The sequence below is a fragment of the Electrophorus electricus genome, chromosome 4, assembly GCF_013358815.1.
Source record: "Electrophorus electricus isolate fEleEle1 chromosome 4, fEleEle1.pri, whole genome shotgun sequence".
NCBI lineage: Eukaryota > Metazoa > Chordata > Actinopteri > Gymnotiformes > Gymnotidae > Electrophorus > Electrophorus electricus.
Window position 1 is genome coordinate 20,316,379 of NC_049538.1, and position 24,512 is coordinate 20,340,890.

The 24,512-nt window shown below is 40.6% G+C and overlaps 3 protein-coding genes across 6 annotated transcripts in view; 1 reads left to right on the forward strand and 2 right to left on the reverse strand.

Moving 5' to 3' along the window:
- The window catches only part of LOC113576070 (ATP-binding cassette sub-family C member 8), a 21,589-nt gene extending 19,717 nt beyond the window's left edge, over positions 1-1,872 (reverse strand). The window contains 5 exon segments of the mRNA XM_035525439.1: positions 3-106; positions 456-577; positions 798-939; positions 1,117-1,276; positions 1,834-1,872. Of these exon segments, the coding sequence (XP_035381332.1) occupies positions 3-106; positions 456-577; positions 798-939; positions 1,117-1,276; positions 1,834-1,872 (567 nt within the window).
- On the reverse strand, positions 1,257-24,032 carry loxl1 (lysyl oxidase-like 1). 4 transcript variants are annotated; one of them, XM_027007998.2, is made up of 8 exons: positions 22,553-24,032; positions 19,394-19,502; positions 19,086-19,223; positions 16,834-16,990; positions 16,521-16,616; positions 15,642-15,757; positions 15,337-15,367; positions 1,257-1,276 (listed from the first exon to the last, which is right to left on the reverse strand). In XM_027007998.2, the coding sequence occupies exons 1-7, from the start codon at positions 23,637-23,639 to the stop codon at positions 15,361-15,363; spliced, it is 1,710 nt and encodes a 569-aa protein (XP_026863799.2). In that variant the 5' UTR covers positions 23,640-24,032; the 3' UTR covers positions 1,257-1,276; positions 15,337-15,360. The 4 variants fall into 4 exon arrangements, with proteins under 4 accessions (XP_026863799.2, XP_026863798.2, XP_026863797.2 ...); XM_027007997.2 differs by lacking the exon at positions 1,257-1,276 and adding an exon at positions 5,800-6,011; XM_027007996.2 differs by lacking the exon at positions 1,257-1,276 and adding an exon at positions 12,960-13,165.
- LOC113576069 (secretory carrier-associated membrane protein 5) lies at positions 4,250-7,111 on the forward strand. The gene is made up of 6 exons (XM_027007974.2): positions 4,250-4,256; positions 4,391-4,510; positions 5,203-5,359; positions 5,913-6,014; positions 6,194-6,311; positions 6,498-7,111. The coding sequence occupies exons 1-6, from the start codon at positions 4,250-4,252 to the stop codon at positions 6,675-6,677; spliced, it is 684 nt and encodes a 227-aa protein (XP_026863775.2). The 3' UTR covers positions 6,678-7,111.
- Positions 24,033-24,512: the final 480 nt, after the last annotated feature.

Here is a 24,512-nt window from a genome sequence, read left to right on the forward strand (position 1 = left end):
ACCTGTGATGCAGAAGCGCAGCTACCCCATGCCGATGCCGTGCTCGCTGTACTTGGCCATCTTGACGGTTTTGGTGATGAATGCCAAGATCCAGTAGATGAGCATGCTTTGAGTGAAAGGAAAACACATGCAGCCCACATTGCATCATTTCCTGCAAACCTCAGGAGGAGGCATGTTTCAATAGTGGAGCTGCAATCAGGACACTTTTCATTATTGCTGATATGTGAAGTAAAAGGGGCAGCTTTAGATTGTACTGTTATCGACGCGTTACTTCATAAAATGTGATAGAAAATCATCAAATTATCTTCCTAACAGTCAGGTTTGTGATGGCAAGTTTAAGACACCCACTCAATCCAACAATATAATATACATTTTTTCATCGAAACTGAAAAGAAAGACGTGTCCTGAATAACACCATTTAATCTCTCACACAAATGTATCTCTTCTATGCATACCCAGCAATATCTTGGGAAAGTTGGAGGTCTCTATGTTGTGGTAGTAGACTATGGAGGTTATAGCAGCCAGTATACCCAGCCCTGCGGGCATGTAGAGATGGATGTGGCGGGACTGGTTAAACCTAGAAGAACAGGAAGGCTTGTGTAAAAGAACTGCACTGCAACAAGGTCTCAACACAGGCATGGTAACATATAACATAATAATCCAACTTGCAGTCATAGCAAACACCAATGCAATATAGTTTCATGGTATAACCTATATCTGATTTTCATAGACCGGAGTAGGTGGGAGTCGGGTGTAGACACTAACGCAGCTGAGTATCTGTAGGCAGGAAGCCTTACCCGTCTGAGACGATCCCCTCGGCGATCTTGCACACAAGCACGAACAGCAGGGCAGCCGTGAGCAGCCAGCGCATGTTATGACCAGGGAAGTGCAGCCATGTGCTGTGATGGATATGAGCCTTAGAGCTCTGACCGCCCCAACCTACAGAGAATGACATCACTCCAACACCCACCTGATATACCATGCTGGTCTACTAAACCACCAAACAAATGTTACAGAAGATAATCAAATCAGCAATGCTTAAAGCTTTGACAGCAGCTGTGCACATCAAGGCATATAATACAGTTCTGTGTGCCTACAGGTAAAACATTTACTGACCAATGAAGAGGATGGTGAAGGTGTTGAAGAAAAGGAAGACATGTGGGACAACTGATAGCGCGTCCAGAAAACAGCCATCATTTAGTAACCCATTGTCAACCTTATAAGCAGATGAGTTGTCAGTGCCACAGAAAGAGAAGATAATGTTAGAGATGGGAGTCTGAGAGAGAGAGAGAGAGAGAGAGAGAGAGAGAGAGAGAGAAATAATTTACTTAGTGTAAAGAGCAATTAAGATTTATTCTGCTAGAAGATCATGCAGATATATGCATATGGTAGTCCAAAATAAAAAAGCTTGAAAATAAAGCACACATAAAATATACTGCAAAATCTTGTGCCATTTGTGCCATACTCTCTGGACTGCTTGTACTTCCAGGATGCTATAGATGCTTATATACTTAGAACAGTCCATCTTTTCCCAGCACAGTAGGCAGTAGGAGGTTGGGAGGGATTGGTGGGATGAAGATGCTTTGTGGTGCAACACCAACTCTGGAGGAATGTGAAGTCAAGTGGCATGCTATAATGTGTAACTATACATAGCAGAGCAGAGAATGAGCCTGCAGCCTTCCTACCACTCTTGTGAAGCAGCACAGGAATGAAAAATATCATTCAGTGATATAATACTGTGATGTCACTGCCCACTGCCAGCTACCAACAACTAAACTGGAACGGAACTGATGTAAGCTTGTGTTATACAGTGCAGTATATCTTTGCACTCGCCTTGGGCACCCAGCCAACGTGTTTGCGTTGCGCGGACATTACAGTAAACACAAATCAACAAAAACGGCAATCATATTAAATATACTGACATATTTCACATTAAATTATACTGACGGTTCAGGTTCACATGAACTTCACAATGTGAATGGTTAAATTATATAACTTTACATATAATGTTAATACTTTTGTATATAAAACAGCTAAAGTATTTAGTTCGGATTCAAAGTGTGCCGAATTTATGCTGTTCTTATAATTTTTTTATTTTTTATTTTTTTACAAACGCACAGGAAGGTCGTAACACTCATACACGTGAGAAATAAACGTCTGGAATTCACATTTCTGTTAATTCACATTTCATTCTTTTTTTTTTTTGTATTTTGTGATGGTAAAGTATTTCTGCAACGGTCTAAATTCACACATTGCGCTTGTACGAAGAAAAGAACTATATTTACTCTTCACGGTATGTTTCCACGAATTGTTCAACAATGAAACTGCGGAAAGTTTAAATCTAGGATTATAGAATTTCGTGCTAATCATATTAGCATATTTTAAATGCGTACATTTGTTTAATTCTCTTTGACTGAGATGTTACAACGTTTAGAATCAGACGAACGAAAACTTTTATAAATGTTCTGATGAATGAATCCAAAACAACAACAGCAACAACAACAACAACAACAATAACAACAAAATGGAAACACTCACCGGTCTGTATCTTCGCATATTTTTGGCAATACATTTCAGAATTCATTCGGTACAAAGCAAATATTCACATACCGCTTAAGTTATTTCTGCGCACAGGGACGCAGTACACGATTCCTAAACGTGTATCCATTGAAAGCCATAAAAAAACAAAAAAACAAAAAACAAAACGCAACGACTGACCTTTTAATCCCGCGGATTATACTTGTCACGGTGTAATGAAGCGCACCGTGAATAGACGTAGAACTCCTCTTATCTGACACCCAAATAAATGCGGTTCAGGTGCGCAGGTATGAAAACTGCAGTACTAAATCTACTCGGAGAGTTTCCAGTCGATTCTCTGATGTGTTACGAATGCATATATTCTTCTCCATGGCCGAATCGAACATTATACTGCCAATTAAGATTTATAAATTCATTTCAGAACTCTTTATAGACACTTTGTGGAGTTTACTGTTCCTGACCAGTGTATTAAGGGTCAGTGTTAAATTTAATTTATATTTAAACTATGGAACCTGCTGGCGTTATGGTAAAACGCCGATGTGGGAACGACACTGTCCTCTAGAGGTTAATTAATATAGGACCAATAATATGCACAAAGTTCAGATGGTATCTTTAAAATATATAGAAATGTGCCATTTCAACGTGCAGGATGTTTTAGAATTGTATATGAGAAAATCTGACTAAAGCCAGGGCATGGCGGAAGTAAAAAAGCGTTTCTAGGATGGAATCGATGTAAATTAAGTATCGCCTTACATTTTTAATTAATTTAAAGGATAACGCTACATTTGGACGCGATGCTGTAAAGTTCAGGCGAATGCACAGGCAGTGGCCTCGTTTTGTGAGTTATGGACGCAACTTCAATTCTTTTACCCCCGTCTCATAAACTCAACAAACAAGCCCGCGGCTTCAGAAATGAATGCACGGCGACTCCAGTACCCTGGAGAGCGACCTCAAAGCAATAAGATGATTGGCCATGTAAGCGGAAGAAAGGCGTACCACTAGAAGAAGGAGTTCATTCATTGGATAGTATAACATTCAGAAAAGTTTGCCTTGTGGATGGGAGGAGCATGAAAACGCTAATTCCAACTGTCACTCAGGCCTTTGGACAAGATTACAGCAAAGTAACATAGTAAATATATCTCTTTTCCTCAACCAGTTTGAGTTAAACGTTGCCATCGCGTGAATGAGTGTAATAGCATGCAGTTCGAGAGCCCAGCTGCATTACAGATAGCTATATAGCGTGTTTGAGAAGGTAAGAAGATTATTTCACGTATTCATTCATAGTCTGTAAATACCAGGCCTCGCCGCTTCTAATGACGGACTTACTCAGGATGATGATTTTGATTATTTATTTATTTAAACCAATCACTTTGTAGCTGGAAATGCAGAAATATGTAAAAAGTTTTGCAGGCGTTAAATTAACTAGAGAGTGTCACACTTTCACATAGCATGAGGATTCATTCTGAGATCCAGGAAAATTGCTTGAATAAGACCATGTATTTCATCACGCCTTATCAATATGTATATATGTATGTATGTATGTATGTATGTATGTATTAATGTATGTATATATATATTTCATTTACATTTTATTAAGCACTTCAGGCTTTTGTTGGTAAAAGAGTGATGTTTTACTGTATTATTTGATCTTTTTAAAGCTTATCCTTCATTTTCAGACTACTGGAAAGAAAGTTAACATAAACTGCAGCAAATGGCAGGTATGTTTTTTAATCAAATGGCTGAAAATCAATGTATTAAAACATTCACTTACCGTTTGATTTTTTTAAAGTTAAGATAAACCATCTTCTTCTTCTTTTTTTTAAAAATGTATTTATTTATTTTTGTCCAACAGAAAGTAATTTCCCCCCTTTGCCAAAGTTTATTCCTCTGAAGCCATGCTTCTACCAGGACTTTGAGGAAATTCCTGATCAGCACCGCACCCTGTGCAAGCGCCTTTACTACCTCTGGATATGTGGGTATCTGAGTGAGCACCATTCTCATCTATTGTGGCTACATGGGATTCTAACAGAAAAATAATCCTCCATTAACAGTGCTTCGTTTCGCCCTAGTTTCTGAGATTAGATGTTCTCTCTTACATATGTGGAGGTGACACTCCCCCCACTTTATTTGATTTATAACAGTAAATGATAAGGTTTCAATAAAGTCTATGTTCAATTATATCATGTTTGTCAGATATCTTTGGATGGGCAGTGACTTACAGGCATCACTTACTGCAGACACCACCATATAGCTGAACATCAGCATTCTTTATTATTCTGCAGCCCTTTGCTGAATGAGGTGTCATACTTTTAGTTTGAATCACATGTTGGTCATACACTCTACAGACTATATTTGTCTTCCAGTGCATGCTCATATATGATTTTGTTTCTTAATGTTTGATTCCCATAGAATAATAGTATAGATTAAAGAAAATTTATTTTATATGTCAGGAGTGTTTATTTGTAACCTGACATAAGTGTCATATTTCTTTAGTTTATTTTCAGTGTTTTTTTTTGTTGTTGTTTACTTTAGTAAAGCCATCTATAGCTGCAGCATAAATCTTAATTCTTCTTGTAGTCTTGCATCTGAAACACTGAAAAACCCTCTCTCTCTCTCTCTCTCTCTCTCTCTCTCAGTCACAAACATGAATGTGTTGTCCCTTAGTATACAGTGCTACTCTGGCAGCCAATTTCATTGGCTGCCTTGCATGGATGTTTGCTGGAGGGGGAGTGACTAACTTTGGCATGTCCATCATCTGGCTGATCCTCTTTACACCTTGCTCATACATGTGCTGGTTCAGACCAATCTACAAAGCCTTCAAGTGAGCCTCAGTAAATCTGTATTTCCCAGTTCTGGCTTGTGGAGCACACCAGTGATGCACCTTTGTGCTCTCACACAACAATTTTGCTGTTTAAATTCACAGAGAACTTGTTAATTAGCATTAATAGGAGTCAGGAGCATTGTTTCATTGTTTGAGGACCAAGAATCACGAGCTAGACTATAGCAATGTGTTTGTGTGTGTGAATGTGTATGTGCGTGTAAATAATAATAATAATTATTATATATATATATATATATATATATATATATATATATATATATATATATATATATATATATATGCCCTTAAACATGAGCATTCAGAACTGCCAAAAACCACTCCTATAATATACCCCTATATATACTATATATAGGGGTATATTATAGGAGTGGTGTTTGGCACCACTGTCATTGGGCCTTGTGTACACTGCTCAACAGTTCTGAATGCTCATGTTTATAGAGCAGTAAATAAGGCCTGTGGATTTGACAGTTTGGGACAGGGTACAGCTTCCACCATCTATTTACCAGCATCTCACACTGTCTGTTGCTACCAGGATGGATAGCTCCTTCAACTTCATGGCTTTCTTCTTCGTCTTCATGGCCCAGTTTGTTATCACCATTGTCCAAGCCATTGGAATACCAGGATGGGGAGTCTGGTAAGAGTTTGGTATAGATATTTTCGATCATCTATTATGCATCTTTGTTAAATAATTTCTTCACATATAACTGGACAGAGATGATACCCTTATTATTAGGATTCTGTCTGCTCATTGTTACAGCAAATGTAGCTATTCTTATACTTTATGAAAACAATCCCCCTCTCTTGTTTCCTCAGTGGCTGGCTAGGGACTGTTTCCTCCTTTGGCACCAGCCTTTTTGCCTCCATCATTATGTTGATTCCCACCATCATGTTTACAGTAGTGGCATCGTGCTCCTTCATTGCCCTCACTAAGGTAAGACTCCTCATTAAATCCATGCAGGGGCCTCTCTTTGCAGCTACAACATGCCCTTAAACAATAATTATAACTTAAAATATTCCCCTGCACCAGTATTGAGGCCTGTTGCTATAACTTTTCATCAGCGTGCTGTCTATGAAGCTCGGCAGCATTAGGACTCATGTCTTTGGTTGACTCCACCAGGTTCACCACCTTTACCGTGGCAGTGGGGGAAGCATGAGCAAGGCTCAGGAGGAGTGGACTACGGGTGCCTGGAAGAACCCGCACATGCAGCAGGCAGCACAGCAAGCTGCCTTCAGGGTTTCCCAGGGTGGCATGCAGGGGCAGCAGCACACCATGCTCCCCTACAGCACCCAGATGTGAAGCGGGGCCCAAACACAATGCAAGCTGAGCTGGAGAGATGGGCTGAGCCAAGGACAATGTGCTGGCCTTTGCTCCTTTGGATCAAGGATGTATTGCTCGGAGAATGTAGTGTTCTGTTTTTAGTTTAAAAGCTGGAACTAAAGAGCGCCACTGTAAAATTAATTGTTCATTCTATTTTAGACAGCTTTCAATGAATTTTGTGAGGTTCTATTATACATAATCAACATGGAAAAGTTTTAAGAATGTTTAACTGCAGCTGGGGACAAAGTACTAAATAGTAAATACTAATACTGTTTTCATGGTTTGCATACTGTGTAAATCTAATATGGAAGTCTACATATGATGCAAAGACTTTTAGGTGCTTAGATTATTATGGGGATTGGTTGCATATTTGTTATTATTAGTTAGAAGTATACTTACTCTTCTAAAGTATTTAATCTTATTTTATATGCTGTTTGTATTTGTTGAATACAAATGAAAATATATTTATAATTGATTATTTTAAGTCCTATTCAGTACAATACCAACAAATAAATGCATGTTATCCTTGTTTAAATCTGGTATTGAATTTATTTATACATTATACTTACATACCTAAAACATGAAATAATGTATTTTTTGGATAAAGTGAATTAGAAAATGGCTTCCGTATTAGACCCAAAAAAGCGATATATTTAGCAGCAGTGTCAGTAAATTAAAAAGCAATAGCTTCTATGCTGTTGAGGGATCGTCTAAATAATTACCAAAGTGTACCAAAAGAGGGCAGTGTTGTTCCAAAAAGTACATTATATATTTCCCTCATTTTACCACGAAGACCAGTAGAGGTTTTTCCATCCTTTGCTAATCCCTAATTTCCCTATCTGATCCTCTGCGTGAATGTGTAGTCCAGATTTCCTGTTGGAACACTGGCAGTATTGCCCCCATGTCCTCCATCAACTTTTCAGACTAATAAATTCACTCATAGTAAAACACCAATAAAACCCCAGACAACACCTTGGGTGTCCTTTGAGATTGGCCAGATTGGTCCGGATTATATTGCAAAGCCCTTTAAATGGATTTATTCTTTTGTCTTTCTTTCTGGTCACAATTTAGTCATATGACTCTCCTGCCCAAAGCAATGATATTAGGCTCATAAAGAAGCCAGAAAGCTTGGACCTCTTTCCATGCCTGCTGTAAGAAAAACACACTTCACCAGTCACTTTGTTAGAGATGCCCTCCTTGTACCTGTGCTGATTGGACCTTTTATTACATACACCTGTCTTACAGGTGCAGTTGAAAGTGCACAATTACAGACAAAGTGTGTGTTTTACAGCATGCACAATGTGTTAGCTGCCCTTCCATCTATCCCAGGTCAGTGTCTGACCATAGCACCAATGTTGGCAAATCTGGTCTGGATGGCAGATCATTACTGCTAACCTCTTTGTGACTTGGTTGTGGGTTTGGAATGGTAGAAGTTAATCAGGCACAGCAGTGTTATTGGGTTTTCTATACACATCTACGACACTGCTGGTTAGGTAGTGGTATCCCAACCAGAAGCATCCAGCCAAGAGTAAAGCTGTCTTAAAAAACTGACCACTCAACCTGAAGTGGTTGAGGATGAACTAAGAAACTGTACATGGGAACAGGGCTATTGATTCTAATCTATAAGATGCTTTTAAATAAGTGGTGTTTGTAATGCAAAGACTGGTGAGTGTGGAGCTTTTAATTAGAAAAATGACATTGAAACTTTGTTTCTTATTTTAATTAATCCAACAATGTTCTAGTACTGGAAGTCTGTTCATAGGTATGATGCAACGCAATTGTTATAGACATTTAATTCAAGTGGGGTGCGCTTGCAAGACAATATTTCCTTGCACAGAATCAAGTTTTAAAGTGTAAAAATGAAGGTATAAATGATATCTACATCACATAATGTTTTTCCAGGCCCCGCTGGAGGCCAATTACATACACAGTATGATATTTTTAGTGGTTGAATCGGGTCTTTTGACAAAGTAACGGCCATTAAGCCATGATCCCATTTCTCTGGTGTGGTATTTGGGTCAACGCCGGAGGGCGAGGGCTCAGAGAAAAGCAGTCGCCACTCTCGACTGAGACTAATAACCAGTACCCGAACCCATCCGCTCTCACGCCACAGACAAGTTTGGTGAATAAAGGTTTATACTGAAACCTGAACAGGGGATTCTGCTGCAGTAAACCTGACGTGGGTGGGGGGGGAGGGAAGCTGGGTGGATGGAGGTCGTCCTTATGTCTCTGGGAGGGGGGCGCCATCATGTTGGAGTAAAACATCCATACAACCACACTCCTGTCTCACTCTCTCAGCCTCTTCTTCTTTTTCTCTTCCTCGCCTTCTCTCTCATCTGTCATCACAAGCATACTGTGGATTTCTATACTAAAAATATTTAAGCTTTTAGTGGCATGAATGTAGCCAAATTGCATATAATTTCACCTGGACATACTGACTTATGTTTCTATTGTAAATATTTCTATTGTAAGGCTGTTGTACCCTTCCAACCTCTCCGCTCAGTTCAGTGTGACGAGTTTAGAACACTTATTTTTACCAAACATTGACGTAAAGGTTGACCTATAAGAGAAAGTGTAAATGAGTGAAAAGGAAATTGCAGTGCACAGATTCCTTTTTCAGTCTAAACACAGAGCAGCTGTTTCCCTCTTTGACGTCTTTTTAGAAACATTCTCCAGTGTGCTTTTCCACTTTTATTTACTTATTTCTTTATGGAAAATTATTTTCTCAGCGTTCATGAACTTCATTATGTGGTCAGGGTATTTCAAGGACTGATCACAGCATCCTACCTTAGTATGTCTTGGTATTGAGAACAATAACATATCTATACAGCATATATACCATGGTACACATCAACACTGCATTCCTTCCAATAAAATGAGTATTCAGCTAGACTGAACGTACAGACTTATTTAGCTTTGTTTTGTTCAGAGTCGGATGAGTGAACACATCTGGTAAAGCTACCCTTTCCCAACAAACAGTTTTGTTTGCTCTCTCACAAGAGTTCTTGATGTTTATCAGCTGTTGGTCAAAATATGTTCACATTGCCTGATCATTACTCATACACAAACAATGCTTAACATTTACCAAGAACGATTCTCCTATCATTTGTACTATCGAAATAAGACCTCATTACGAGTAAACAGGAAAAGGCTCACGCCTAAGTAAAGCATGTGAAATTCTAAAGTTTTGTATTGAAGTTCAGAGCAATTTGGGAATGTGTTCAAATCTGGGAATGGCAAGTGTGCAGTGTGGCCACAGTCAAACTGTATGGTACAGTGTGGTACTCTCTGCACTGTGTGGTACTGTGAGGTACTCTCTGCACTGTGTGGTACTGTGAGGTACTCTCTGCACTGTGTGGTACTGTGAGGTACTCTCTGCACTGTGTGCTGAACTTCAGGCTGCACAGCCGCCAGTCCCAGCAGAATAAGGTGCTGTGTGTTGCCCTTCAGCAAGAAACTAGGCCCCAGGTCAGCTCTTTGAGAATGAGGCACCTCCCCAGTGGGATGTGGTGGATGTGGTGGGAATCTGCGGCCGATCAGTGATGAGCTAAAACATTAAGGAGGAGGGCCCATTGGCTTATGACCGTGCTCCACCCACCTCTTTTGTTTCAAATGTCTTGATCTAAAAACACATATCCTCGCTTTTCTTCCCTCTGCTCATAGGCCGGCTGGGAGTAATGAGGATTTATCATCCCCACCATCCCTGCCATGCTGTGTGACCTTGGAGGGGGTGGGGCCTTTTTTTTGTGTCCAACTGGTGACAGGTGCTGGCGGGAGGTGCGAGCCTCTGTTGAAGCAAGCTCATATGGGATAGAGGTGGCCAACAGGACACTTGGAGCGTGGGAGCCGTGGAGCTGTGCAGCAGAAGGCCATGCGGATCAGACTGCTCCCTTTCCGCTCCGCCTTTCCCTTCTAACGGCAAGAGCAAACGAGCAAGATTTAGTGGCTGTTAATTGGGCTACATCAGACTCGCCGCGCTGGTGGGATGTTGTGCGCACCGCCTTTAAAGTGTTTCCCTCTGCAGCCAAGACGGAATATAAACTAGCACTGTGGTTTTACTTTTCTGTTTCTTCTCATTTCTTAAGTGAAAGATTTCTCCCTTGTCTGGGTTTCTCTCTTTATTTCTCTCTTTCTTTCTCTCTCTTTCTCATTCCCCCTCTCCCTCCATCTCTTTCGACCCCTCTGCACTGTTAAAGATAATCTCCTTTGGAGTGTGTCCCATGGAGTGAGTCGTTAGTCATTTGAATAAAAGCAGGGCTTCGCTTTTACATAAATCACCTCTCACCTTGGTGCTGTGCTATGGACTCTGTGCTGAAGCACAGACAAACTGGCATCTTCTCACACACCAGCCATGGCCTCACCATGGAGTCCAAGCATTATAACTCTTACATTTTGCATTCTAAGATGCAAGAATCTTACAGCTTACATTTTTACATTTTAAATGAAAATTTGTTAGACACACACAATTCTGTTTTGTTGTTGTCCTTCCATTGCCCACACAAAATAAAGGACTCGAGGCAGTCACTAACGACTCTGTCACTGCAACATGACAAATGTAAAATACCTGGTTGATGCCTCAATCTCTCTCTCTCTCTCTCTCTCTCTCTCTCTCTCTCTCTCGCTCTCTCTCTCTCTCTCTCTCTCTCTCTCTCTCATCCTGCTTCATTGGTCTATCTCTGTTGTCTTAGCAATGATAGACTGCAGGCCTCATTCACTCCATCACTTCTCTGTCTAATGTGAGAGAAATCTCAAGAGTGAGGCCTTGGGTGTGTTGACTCTAAAGCTGAATCACACTGAAATCACATTGAAACACTTGTAGCTTTGACAGAGTTCTCTGTGAAGAATTCCTTCCCACCCTGTTTCAAGCCTGATGTCATGGTAGTGGAATTCACCAAATGACTACTGCCTCTTTGTTTGATTCAGGAACACTAGGACTGAGCACGTATTAGCATGCAGTGAACTGTGTAAAATGTACACTGCACCCAAAATATTACCACAATCAACAAACTGCCCTTTAATTCTTAAACACTATAAATGCTGGCTCTGTGTTTGTATGTCCATTTGGAAATGTAGCAGGCTGTTGCTCACAGGGTCTATTCTTTAAATGTCTCCAAGTATTGCTGCTTCAATAAAAGAGTTTACATTTTTGCCATTTCCTTGTAATGAAAAAGGACAATAGAGGCAGCTCCAGTATCTGCTGGCATTATGCCTCTGTCTTCAGATCCAGGGTTTCAAGGATCCCTGACATGTATTAGTTTTGGTCACTGTGCAATATTGTGTACATAAAAGTTATTATTATTATTAGTAGTATTATTATTGTTGTTGTTGTTGTTTTTGTTGTTGTTGTTATGCTATTAATAGTAGTAGTATTGTAATTATTACAGATAGAACAGAATGCATGTTATTAGTAATCCTATTTTGATTTACATATTATGTTTCATTGCATTATTATTATGATACTTTGAGTCCGAGTTATGATTTTAATGATGCAGTAGTCATCATTGTTGGTGTTATAGTATGCCATGATCCTCATTGTGAAGTTTCCATGGACGGTGTGTCACTGAAATGTGCCACTTCACTTTGATGGTCACATATAATATAACTGTCCATTCATCTTTGGAAGCCAACACCCTCCCCATGTGCAAGGCTGTTGATGAATCAATGCATTTTGAAAGAAAATGGAAAATTTACAGCAAGGACCCCACCTAGATTACTGTCATCTGCTAGATGACACCTCAACATAGAGAATTCCTACTGCTTTAAGGCAGGCAAAGTACATTTTACCACACTTTTCAGTTGGGTCAAGTAACCACAGAGATGTAACATCTCCACATCTTCTTCATTTAGCAGACACTTTTATCCAAAGCAACTTACAACAAGGCCTGAACACAACTTGAGCAATTGAGGATTACAGGCAACTTGCCAGCAGTGGGACTTGAACTAGCAACCTCCTGACAACAAGTTGAGCACCTTAACCACCTCCCTCTATCTTTGCCTTGCCTGGCTGCACAGAGTGCTCACATCCAATTAGATACCCATAACTTAATTTTGTGAGGAACTCAAGACTAATCTAGATATCACTTCAGAAGCAATGACAGTAAGATTGAAAATGTCATGTTATTGGCAACAGCATTATATTAAGACCATATCAGATTCCTGGAGTTGCTGACTGGGCCACTATTAATCACAGCAAGTGTTGAAGGTGCAGGAATCCGAGTTGTAAACTTTCCAGGGCGTTTTAACAGCACTGTGACAAACTGGTGGTCATACATTTTTGGCTTTATTTGATCCAGTATACAGTCTAACAGAAGAAAAGAAAACATCTGGCACAAACTGTCACTCAAAGGGTCACGTATGATCTGGGATGGGTGCAAAATGCTGCTTTGCCTTCCCATGCTAAGCTTCTAAGATGAGACTCTACAGGAGTCTAGTGCGCATCCTTCTTGGAGCGCATCCAAGATGAGTAACTGGAGAACAAAGAAAGTTGGCATATGCATTGAAGAATGCAATACAAGTCATCAATATATATGGAGAAAATGAATAAACAAGGTCAGCACTGCTTCTGGTTACTCCCCCACCCCACCCTCATTTGGTACTACTGGGGAAAATTCATTACATGGGCTGAGGTGGCAAACAGGCCATGATGTGTTGGTGCATTCTGCTTTTCAGAATTTACAAATCAAGCCAGTACCCACATAGTAAAGGCTTTTTAAAGCATAGAGAGAGAGAGTTAGCATTTTTAGAATGTGTATAGCTTTATATTTTCTTCTGTCTTTAAAGATCATTCACAATTTAAATGAAAAAGGGAAATCGTATGACTTTGTTTAAACGATTTACCATATTCTTGAGGCTTTGATAAATCATGTCTAAATTTCCAAAACTTGCCAAATGCTTATTAGGAAATACCAGGTACATTTCATGTAAGCATGAAATTATCCCACTGAAAATTGATTTACATTAAAGAGTGATGTCTTAAAGAGTGATCACTAAAAGTCACTAAAATGTGTTTCTAGGATTATGTGGATTCCTTTGAGTGTAGCAGTAATGGGAAGAGCCCTTTGCGCATAGGAAACAACAGCTAACTCTCTTAGAGGTAGGTTGATATGGCATTGAGCTTGTCAGTGACATCAAGCTTTCGGCTTTAGTTTTGCAACAGTAGTATCGTCATAGTTACATTCCGCTGCTGCACAGCTATTGAACAAATGAAGGTAGAATCAGATATGGAGAACAGAGAAACATAAATGCCTGGAATGTGAAAAAAAAAAATACAGCAATAATTCCTAACAGTACTTGAGACATTTGAAATAAAAGAACAAAGAAAACTAATGCAGTTAAAATGAATTCCTTTTTTTTCTGCATTAAGTCATACATTAGTAAATCATACATTAGTGGGCCAACAGTCACATAACGTTAATGATGACCTCTGTGTGGCTTCTGACCAGTGTTGGTGGCTTTAGAAAACAATATATATATTTCAAAATTGGACATTACTTTTCACATGGTACAAGTTTAGCTTGAAAGGTACATACAAAAAAGAACTCAAGACCTAAGTTGGGCTTTTAATCCACAGTTATCACTGAAGTAATAAAAAATGAAAGCTGCCAATTGCCAAATGCAATTGATATCATTTCTGTTAGAGTCTTTTCACTTGCAAAATTAGGTCTCTACATTACCTGTAATGTTGATAATCAACAAAACTATCAACATGGCCACAGTAGAAGTGTTGAGCGATCATACACCTTTGAGCAAAGTGGCAGGGATCAGTACACAGAGAGAATCCCTTCATTCACCCCATCTACTTCCCTATGACATGTGCAGACCTTCAATATATTGAATTGTTCCCTTGGTCAAGCTAAACAGATTTTTCTGAACATAGGGGTTAAAGTAGATGATTTATACAGCTACAGTTCTGAAATATCCCTTTGAACCATATTATTGTTTTACCTTAGTTACAATGGAATGATTGTTTCCTGTTGTGGGGTCTCTTTGTCTTCTTCTCCAGAAAGTACTAATGAATGCTTAGGGGACTTTTCCTGATGTGAAGTGGTGATTTACAGTTTGACAGGACCATTTCTGGGCTCAGTCATTTACATTTCAGCACCATTCTATATTTAATATTTTTCTCTTTTCTTTTTTAAACGAAATATAGCCATTTTGAAATAAGAAAGGTAAAATAAGCCAGTGTTTCAGACTGACTAAAAGCTGTCTTATGTCTTTGAGATGATCATACCTTTTTGGTCCTGTGTCTGTGTGTGTGTGTGTGTGTGTGTGTGTGTGTGTGTGTGTGTGTGTGTGTTTGTGTGTGTGTGTGTGTGTGTGTGTGTGTGTGTGTGTGTGTGTGTGCATATCTGTGTGTGTTTGTATCCCCTAAGATAAAATTCATGTATCTGTATAACTACATGTTGTGTGTGGGTGCGTGTATGTGTGTTTGACACAATGTCAAGGGAAAATCATTTGGGACCACACTATGTAAGTGTGAGTGGGTCATGCTCAGCTCACACTCACGCTTGGCCTAAGGGACCGTAAAAACACACATACAACAAAAACATGGGGAAAAAAAACAACAAAACAAGGCAATTAGTACCCTATTCACATTTCAATGGTACAGCGCCTCAAGGAAGGTAAGCTTTTGCCTTACCGAGTCGGCCTGCCCCAGAGGATCTCAGGACCTACACAAACAAACAAAGAATTAGACAGACAAACAGTAAAACAAGCATGCAAATAAACATCCAGAATAAGAAAAGGGTCAGAGGCCTCACATTCATTAGCATTGCCTTTTGATCCCTGTTGTTAGACTGCTATTGAATCAGAGAGCTAGTGGATTAATGCCAAATGTGCATCGATATATATGACACCACAGACCTTTTCTTTGATTTATTTGAATGTGCATACCACACTCTACTGGATGTTATGTGCAAGTTAAGGGAAGAGTATTTTACTCACTGGAAGATCTTGCAGTTGGTTGTTGTGACAAAGCGCCCTGTGTAGTGAATGTTACACCTGACAACGTTGTTGGTGAAGTCAGACTCAAGGACCAAGTATTTGGGATTAACCTGGAGCTGGAGTTCAGCCAAGATGGAAGACAGGGAAAACCTTATTATAGTCCTTACTTTTAATAATTATTAGGAACACCAAGCTGCAGTGTCTGATCTGATCTGATTTGAGACGATATAAAACATTACACTTCAGCTAAAGTTAGTATGTATCAAAAGCACCTCGATCTTCTTTGAGTTAAAACTAAGAAGCCATTTAGTTTTTCCTAGGGATTTACTGTTTATTAGCACAGACGGTGCTGTATGGAACAGGAGCATACCAGACACATTGTGAGAGCATGACACTGCTGGAGGACAGTGCAGCAGCTGCATATGCATTTGGTTCAAGAAGACATGGCCCATCAGTCAAACATCCAGCAAGTTCTGTCATGCCCATAGTCTGCCAGGGTGTTCTTTTCATATGTGGAGTGACAAGACAAACTCTTCTCTAAGTTCGTCGTCGCAACTGAAATTTGGTTTTGTGAGAATTTCAAAGTGCTCCTTGTGGAAAAAAATTAAAGAGAAAAAAGGCTGGCTTTGGATACCCATGAAAGGTTCTAGTGCTGAACACTGTGCTATTTTCAACAATGGGCTCATATGTTGGCTTGTGTTCCATGGTTTATACCTCCACTGCTACTAATCAGTATCCTCAACTGTAATCTCAACTCTGATCTCAATGATTCATTTGTCCCAATATTTGTTTGTGATTTTTCAGTGTTTGAAATGGTCTGAGAAATAATAAGCCTGCCATGGATTTCATTAAGGCAACTCAGATGAATAAGATTATTACCTTCAGAATGTAGTTTCCTGGTTTGACATCTGTGATATCGATCCACTGGCAGTCAATGTCTGCATTGTATGTATCATAGCAACCTGGACTAAGACCCTAGAAAAGAAAAAAAGAATCACTTGAAAGGGGAACTTAATAAACTGATTCTCACTTCATGCTGCACCACCTACACTATTGACATGTTATTTTTAAAGCAGTGTGACTGCACTTTTTAAATATGTACTTTGTGGGTGTTAATTTAATTTTGGGGCTTTTATTGGTGCTTTTACTAATGTCACTTAAATTGGTTGGCCGTAAGAATGAGATGCTTCACCTGTGTGTGAGCTGTGCAGGCGTAGCGTTTGAGATGGCCGAAATCACAAGTGGTGTCCTCCAGACAGAAGCTGGCCTTGTGTCCCTCCGCCACCTTCCGTCCTGTGCTCAGTTCTAGTAGATCATAGTGACTGAACTCATCCATGCTGTGGTAGTGTCTGCAGAGAGAGATGTGCATGTGTGTGTGTGGGTGGAGGGGGTTACAGAGTGTGAGAAAGAGAGGTGTATGGATCTGTTCATTTACACCACATAATCTAATAAAACCAACAATGCGGCAAATTCGCTTCCATTTGCACTTGTTTATTCTGCTTGTCAGTTCACAACACATTGAGAATACAGCGCTTGTTAATATTGGGATAGTGTGCCACAGGGACAATTCAATCAGTCACCAACTACTGCAAAGCACCGTTGAACAAGCAGTGACTAGTGCTAAAAACCTCAATTCAGACTCACCTCACACCTTTTTTTGCATTTGAAAGTCATGGGAATTTTAATCAGTCCAATAACAGTTATGTCTACTGCAGCACATCCTCATATACAAATGTGAAATATTGACAGGCCAATGAGTCACCCTGCCCCACCATAAATTACTCATTATTGTGAATTACTGATATTCATCGAGGGCATGTTCCTGGCAAAGTTATTAAGTGCTCTTTTGGTAAGACTTGTTCTGGTAGGGGTCAGGAAGATGATGTAAGCACTGGAACATGTTGAATCAAAACGAAACTCAATATGTCACCACCCCTTCTTCACCTTATGTTTTGCGTTGTGGTAAATAAAAGCTTTTTGGACTTCCATCAAGGGCCTACTAAAGGGGAAAACACAAGCCATGTTCTGTTAGATGAGGGACTGACGGGGAACAAGTCTCAGAGTTTCCATTGGGCTAAAACGCTTCCCATAACTGGAGCGAGTCCCCCAGGCTGAGGGGGTGGGGGGTGGGCAGGGACATGCAGCCTAGTTGCTTGGAGAGAAGTTCAGATGAGCGGTCTGGGCTTTATGTATGATTGGTCATTTCAAACTTCCTGAGGAAAAGAATATGTAAATAAGCCAAATCTTTGAGGAAAGTATGTAATAATTTGGAGGCAAATCTGCTAATGAGAGCAGCACAGATACACAGAGAGAGCAAAGGAACTTGATTAGTAATCACTGTTGCTAAAGGGCCAAACCTCTGTCCAGAGACTTGCTGCATAGTAAACAAACTCAAAATGCAGAATACAAGCATCCCACAGGCTTACTTGGCAACTGGTAGTCATCTTAACTACATTAGAGATTTCTTGCTGGTGGGCTATCTTATATATGACTACAGCACAAACACTGTAGGCTGCATAGGCTGTATTGTCCATAGGCTGTGTAGATTTTACTTTGTTTCTGTTCATATCAAATGGCACCTATAAAAGACTGGTAGTCTCAACTAGTATTCCTCTGTTATGATATTCATCAAGGTGCATAAGCCCCTCTGATGACACATATATTAAAGTACAAAAAAAACAAAACGCACAAGGCTGAATTATCTAATGCCAATCCTTTGTGTTTAAAAATCTGTGCCTTTGTCTGACATTGCACCAGCATAATGACCTCTGACCTTAGGGGATAGGTATTTTGCTGCAGGATTACAATGGAAAGTAGTAAAACATCAGTTGCATATAAACCATACCCCAACCCCCCAACCACCAAAATTCTAATGACAGACATTTTTTTAACACTCTTCAAACATCATCAGTGTTTATTTTTAAAAACATTTTTAATCTACACCCTTCATATGGTAAATGGCCTAGCTAACGAGAGTGAGCACCCAGTCTGAGCCTGTTTGACAGAGAGTAGTCAATAATTTAAACCATTCAGTCAGTAGGAATTCAACATTCATTTCCTTTTAGTGCAGGGGTTTCATCTGTATCCACAAAACTGGCTTCTTCACTAACTTAACAATGAAATGCAAAACATATGCCAGGCTAAAGAGCTGCTCTAGAGTGGTAATATTGACAGCTGGTGACAACACTTCATTCTAATTTTCTAAATGCTGCCAAAAATGACAAAGGAAAAACAATAACGTCAAGAATTGGTATTTCAGTCCAGGCCTCTCAGATGGTTTTATACTTAACAAGCAGACTACATGCTCACATTATTTTAAAGACTCTGTATCAGATGCAGTGCTGATCCAGGAATCTACAGACTCCTGTGAACTGGCTTAAACCAAACTTGTCAGTGACCCGTGCTGTACAGATTGATAGGAAATAGTCATTGGTTTAGACTCACTGGTGACAGCTGTGCCACTCCCATGTATGACGGGGTCTGTTGGGCATGAAGTCAGCCGTCCCCTGGTTCTTAACTCTCTGAGGAAACCGCAGCAGCACTCGGACATCATAGTCAGTGGTGTCAGAACTGTAGGCTGTACTGTGAATAAGAAATAATATGCAGGTCATAAAGTTGAACAAGGGTATGTTGTGACTGCAGCTTTTCATTAGTGCTGTCACATTGGACTTGCACAGCATCCACTATCATCAGTGGAAAAAAGTAGTAAATCTAAACATTAATGTTACATCAGAAAACAAGGAAACATTTACCTGGCAAGACATTTTTCCTCAGCAGCACAGCGTAGGGAATACATGTGGGAACGCTGGACATATGTGGAGGCCTGGACATAGTTAGGATCGGGAACAAGGTCTGGCAGACCTGATTACAAGAGACAACACAGCAGGTCACTTACCCCTAGAAAAATAAGTACAAATCATCAGCTAGTCCAGATAGTGACCCCATTATTAAATTCATTATGCTAATACCTTCTAACCTAATGAATATTTTATCATGTTAAATATTTAGCGGATGCCTTGTGCCTAAAACCTCAGTCTGTACTTGCTCTTTTCTTTCCGGAACATGAATCTTAAAATCTGAAATTTGAATTGCAAGTACCCACCAAGAGACAATACTGAAGCTTCATAAATAAATTTGCTTTTATGTCAATATTTAACAGAGTCTGGTTTTAAGGTCAAGGAAAAAGCAGCTCAAATAGAAAGATGATATGTGATCGAAAGAGAAAGCCAAGGTGCACAGGCACAGCAGAACAACAGTGATCTCACCTCCCTGCTGGTTCCAAAGCAGGCTTGAAACCAGCTCTGTTTAAAAAAAAAAATTGAAAAAACAAAAAAAGAAACTGGATAATAAATATAGAGAAGAAATAGATTGTTGGTATTTGTCCAGACTAATGTCTGCATTGCCTACAGAGAGAGGAAAGACATAAACAACTTATTGACTCCTCTTATGGCTGAAGAACTGGATCAAGATAGGGCCACTTTATAATGATTTTATGCTTGCTGAAATGCTGTTGGTAAAATACTTAAGCACTTTCTCTGGTTTCAGTGAGGGATCTGAGTACATGTCTCCTTTATCATCTCTTGCGGAAGCCTCCGGAATCTTCTTGGGTCAGGTCTAGCAAATAGTATAACAGGACTGTGAAAAGCTTTGCAGTAGAACTCTCCCCTGAGTGCTGCAATTACTTCCCAGACAAGGCTTCCTGTGTGTGCCTAATGTTTAGGCCTTGGTTGGTTGGGGTTAGATAGTAAATGCTTTCGCGAAACCATTATCTCAGATGTCTTAGGAAAGTTAGCATTTCAAGAATACCTCTGCACATGCTTGTTTCACCCTACTTTTGGCTTCAAGTATAATTTCAGCACATATCACTTAATTCAATGTGAGAAAGCTACTTTATTCGTGCTCATCTAAAAAATTAAACATTGTGAAGTGACATACATCATATACCCTATGAAACTGTAGCACCTATTGCGTAAAGGTGATGCTGTATGGAATGGCAGCAAAACATTTGACACATTTTGGTTTTCTAATGTTCCCCATGCTCACCATGTGGAGACACTTACCTAAAACTGCTATGAAAGTACAAAACTTATTGTACTTATTCTGAATTTAGGGATTTTCCTACATACATACTTGATCAAATGACATTAATGCAAACAGAAATAGGGATGTACACCATACCATGTAACTGGATACTGCAAAAAAAAAAGCCCATTTAGTGGCTGCAAAACATGTGACTTTTTATGTGCAGCATCAAAGGAAGTTGTTAACAAGAGCATCGACTTTAAAACAAATGGAGTGGTTGGTTAAAGGTGGTAGGTGTGGAATCTAACAAGGTGCTGGGAAGGTTCAGCAGCCCTTGAGCAGTACACGTTAAACATGTAGGTTTCTTTCCAGGATATAAATCACTTATTTCATCTGCAATGCATGAGCCAGGACATTATATATATATGACAGGTGGGCAAAATGGAATTAAAAAGAAACACCCACACATTTGTGATCATGTAACTTCTTTATCTCCGGTATGCTCTCTGTACATTTTTTCCCACTTTTGTAAGTTCCCATAAAGTGGGTGTCCACCCTTTACCGTCAGTCTCATGGCTGTTTTTTTGAAAGAGAATGGATCAATTACATGTAAAAGAAAAGAGAAAGGGTAGCATGACTTTTGCATTATGAAATGACTGTCTGAGGTTCATATGACCTGCGAGAATACCCTCCCGCCCATACCAATTAACACACGCACACACACACACACATGTGCACACCCACACATCCACCCCCACATGTACATACACACACACTTTGTAGTTTTGGAACCAGCAAAATATTTTCTATTTCCTGGGGCAATGGACCGCATATGTGACGGGGACTTTCCATATATATGTTAGAATAACCTAACTGGCCCACACACACACACACATTTAATCCCCACCACCAACTGCATTTAGCACAGAGTACGTCAGCCCACCCTTTATTGCATATACTAGGATCATTCACCCTGTAAAGTAGCCCCTTGCAAACCTCCCACCTTCTCCCTTTATGAAGTCACTGCCATAACTCTTACCAACTCCCCAAACAGTTCATGCAGAATGCCAATCCATATGCCGAGCATACACTCACAGGTTCCGCAACACCTGGTTCTAATAACAACCTGGGCACTAGCGAAGGATGAACTTGCAAAGGCTTTGTTTATAAATTGAAATGCTGTGCAAGGGGATTAGGGAATGTATGATGTCAGAGAAAACTCTCAGAGTTCAGAGGAGGGTTTAGGATTTGGGAGAAACAAACAGAGAAATCTCCTAGAAAATAATGTCCCTTCCCAGCTGCACAAGCAAATAACTTTTGAATCAGGCAGCGCAGTTTATGTCCCCTGGGTTTTCAGTTTGTCCAGCCCAACAGGGTCAGGCTTGCCAGGAAACACACAGAGATGGCAGTAGAGCTACATTTTTTAGATCTCACTCTTTTTTTTTCTCTCATTTCCTTTCCCTCAAAGAGAAAGGGAGAGAGTTTGAAGCTAGCTCCACACGTGCATCCTTTTCACATTACCACTAGCTGTGCCAGTGTATTAGCATACAGATTCTTTACAGTACACGAAACATATTACACTATAGTCCATAGAGAATGTTATAGCTCAATAAACTTTTTTTTAGCTACAAAGAATAGATCATTACATACAGATGAAATACAGAGATAATCTTTTTGTGCAACAACATAACAACAGATGGGAGTTAGGGAGATGTCTTAAAATTTGACTGCTACTACTCTTCCCGTTGCGTTGACATGCACATAAAACAGAAAAAACAGAAATGTAATGGGAGAAATGTAATGGGTAAGTCAGATACTACAAGCTATGGAATACAACACAGAAAATTTATTTTTTGAAGCTAGGATTATATGCATGTGGCACACAGTACCTCTTTGATGAGGCCGGTAGACGCTCCCTACATTGGCGGTGCTCTCGGCGGTGTTGGAGGTGAGCGGGTTTCGTGCAGGTTGCTGAGCGAATGGGGGCCGAGGTTGGGGCCTTCCGAAGGGTGGAAACTGCTCATACTGTGGGCTCTGCAGGGCAGGCTGGCCCACTGATCCCATACGTACTGTAGCTCCACTGGAGAGCATATCAGGGAAGCCTGCCCTCTCCTCGTTGTACAAGCTGTGTGTATATCGGCGATCCAGACCATCTGAGAAAGGGGGTTGTGCAGATTGGACAGGAGCTGCTGGATATGGCTGACCGTAAGGTGGATAGAAGCGGTAGCTGTCATCGGGAAAGTCAGACCTTGGGGGAAGAGGAGCTAACCCTCCACCATTGAATCCACCACCCCCGACAGAATAACTGCTTCCAGCAGAATAACCACCACCAGTATACCCTCCTCCTCCGTAGCCTCCACCACCAGTCCCTGCTGAGTAGCCTGTTCCTCGGAAAGGTGGTTCAAAAGGGTCAAATGGCACAGGGTAGGAAGTCTGCTGCTGGAATGGGTATTGTGGGTAGGATGGTGCATTAAGGGAAGATGAGGAAGATGAAGATGACGAGGATGAGGATGAAGAACCAGGGGAAGTTCTGTAACGAGTGCTGGATGAGGAGGATGACTGAAACCGACCCGATTCACCTGTCCCGACCGTACCCTGGCGCCAATTTTCTGGCACCTGGCCAAATCCAAAGGGATGTCGGGCTTGGCCCCGAACAGTTTCCGAGCCAGCTCTGGATGGCGCCTGCCGGCGTACGTTTCCTCCCTGAGGTCTGGACCTGCGGTTCGGGCTGTCGGCTAAAATCAGTCTGTGGCTTCTGTCCTGCTCCTGTCCCCGTGCAGGGATGTATTCAGCCCCACTGTTTAGCAGGCTGAACACACGTCCATTATTCTCCCATTGAATCATCTGCCTCCAGGGTTGTGAGGAGGAGTCTTGCCCCTGATCAGGAGATTGAGCTTGGGCCACAGCTTGCGACTGTACCCCAACTGTGCCCAGCAACATCCACACCCACCAAGACATGACAGCAATTGGCACCATCGCTGCTTACCTGAGAAGCTCAAAATCCTTATGACAACAGTAAATTCTCAGGTTCAAATTCACACACCCTTAAACCCTTTAGAAAAGAAATAAACCTTTTAAACCAACCCTTTGATCCAGAGTGAGAAAGATGGCCATAGAGATGGATTTTTCAGTGTCCATTTCAATCCTTTACAGTTTAGAAGCAATGCCAAAACTTAGTCGTTTGAGTTGTCTGTGGTACAGGCATACCTAAGAGGACGACTACTTCTGAGGCCCCAGAACAGGCAGCGATGTGAAAATCCTCCCTTTTCCTGATTGTCTGGGTTTGGATTTGCTGTCAGTGGATTGAGCATTGCTCTCAAGGTCTGTGGAGATGACTGGCTGACTCCTGACTCTACTTCTCTATTTGCCTCTCTGATTGCTTACAATGGGCCAGGGAAAAAAAACTTCCCCCCCTTTTTCTCCTGCACTCTCACTCTTTTTTTTTCCTTTAAGTGCAGATCCCACATGGCCCTAGTGCTAGAGCTGTTTCCCCAGAACTGTAGCCAGAATTGTAGGCTTCCAGAGTCAACAGCAGCATCTGTGGAGACATTTAGATTGCTAGCGTGCCTCATGCTCTGTCCCAAGCACAGATTCCTTTGATCAAGGGGAGACAGGCATAGATGTTTGGTGCATGGCCTGGGTTCAGCATACTCATGAGTACAGATTTTTCATCATTGTAATAGCTCACAGATGAGAAGTAACTAATGGAGTACAAAGAAGCCTAGATGTGTTTCCAATATATATGGCCATATAAACTGATAAAAAGGGCAGGAATGGCTTTCTGAACATTTCTTCATAAAATGGTGATGAAACAAAAAAGAAATGCTGATCAAATAAATGAAATAAAAG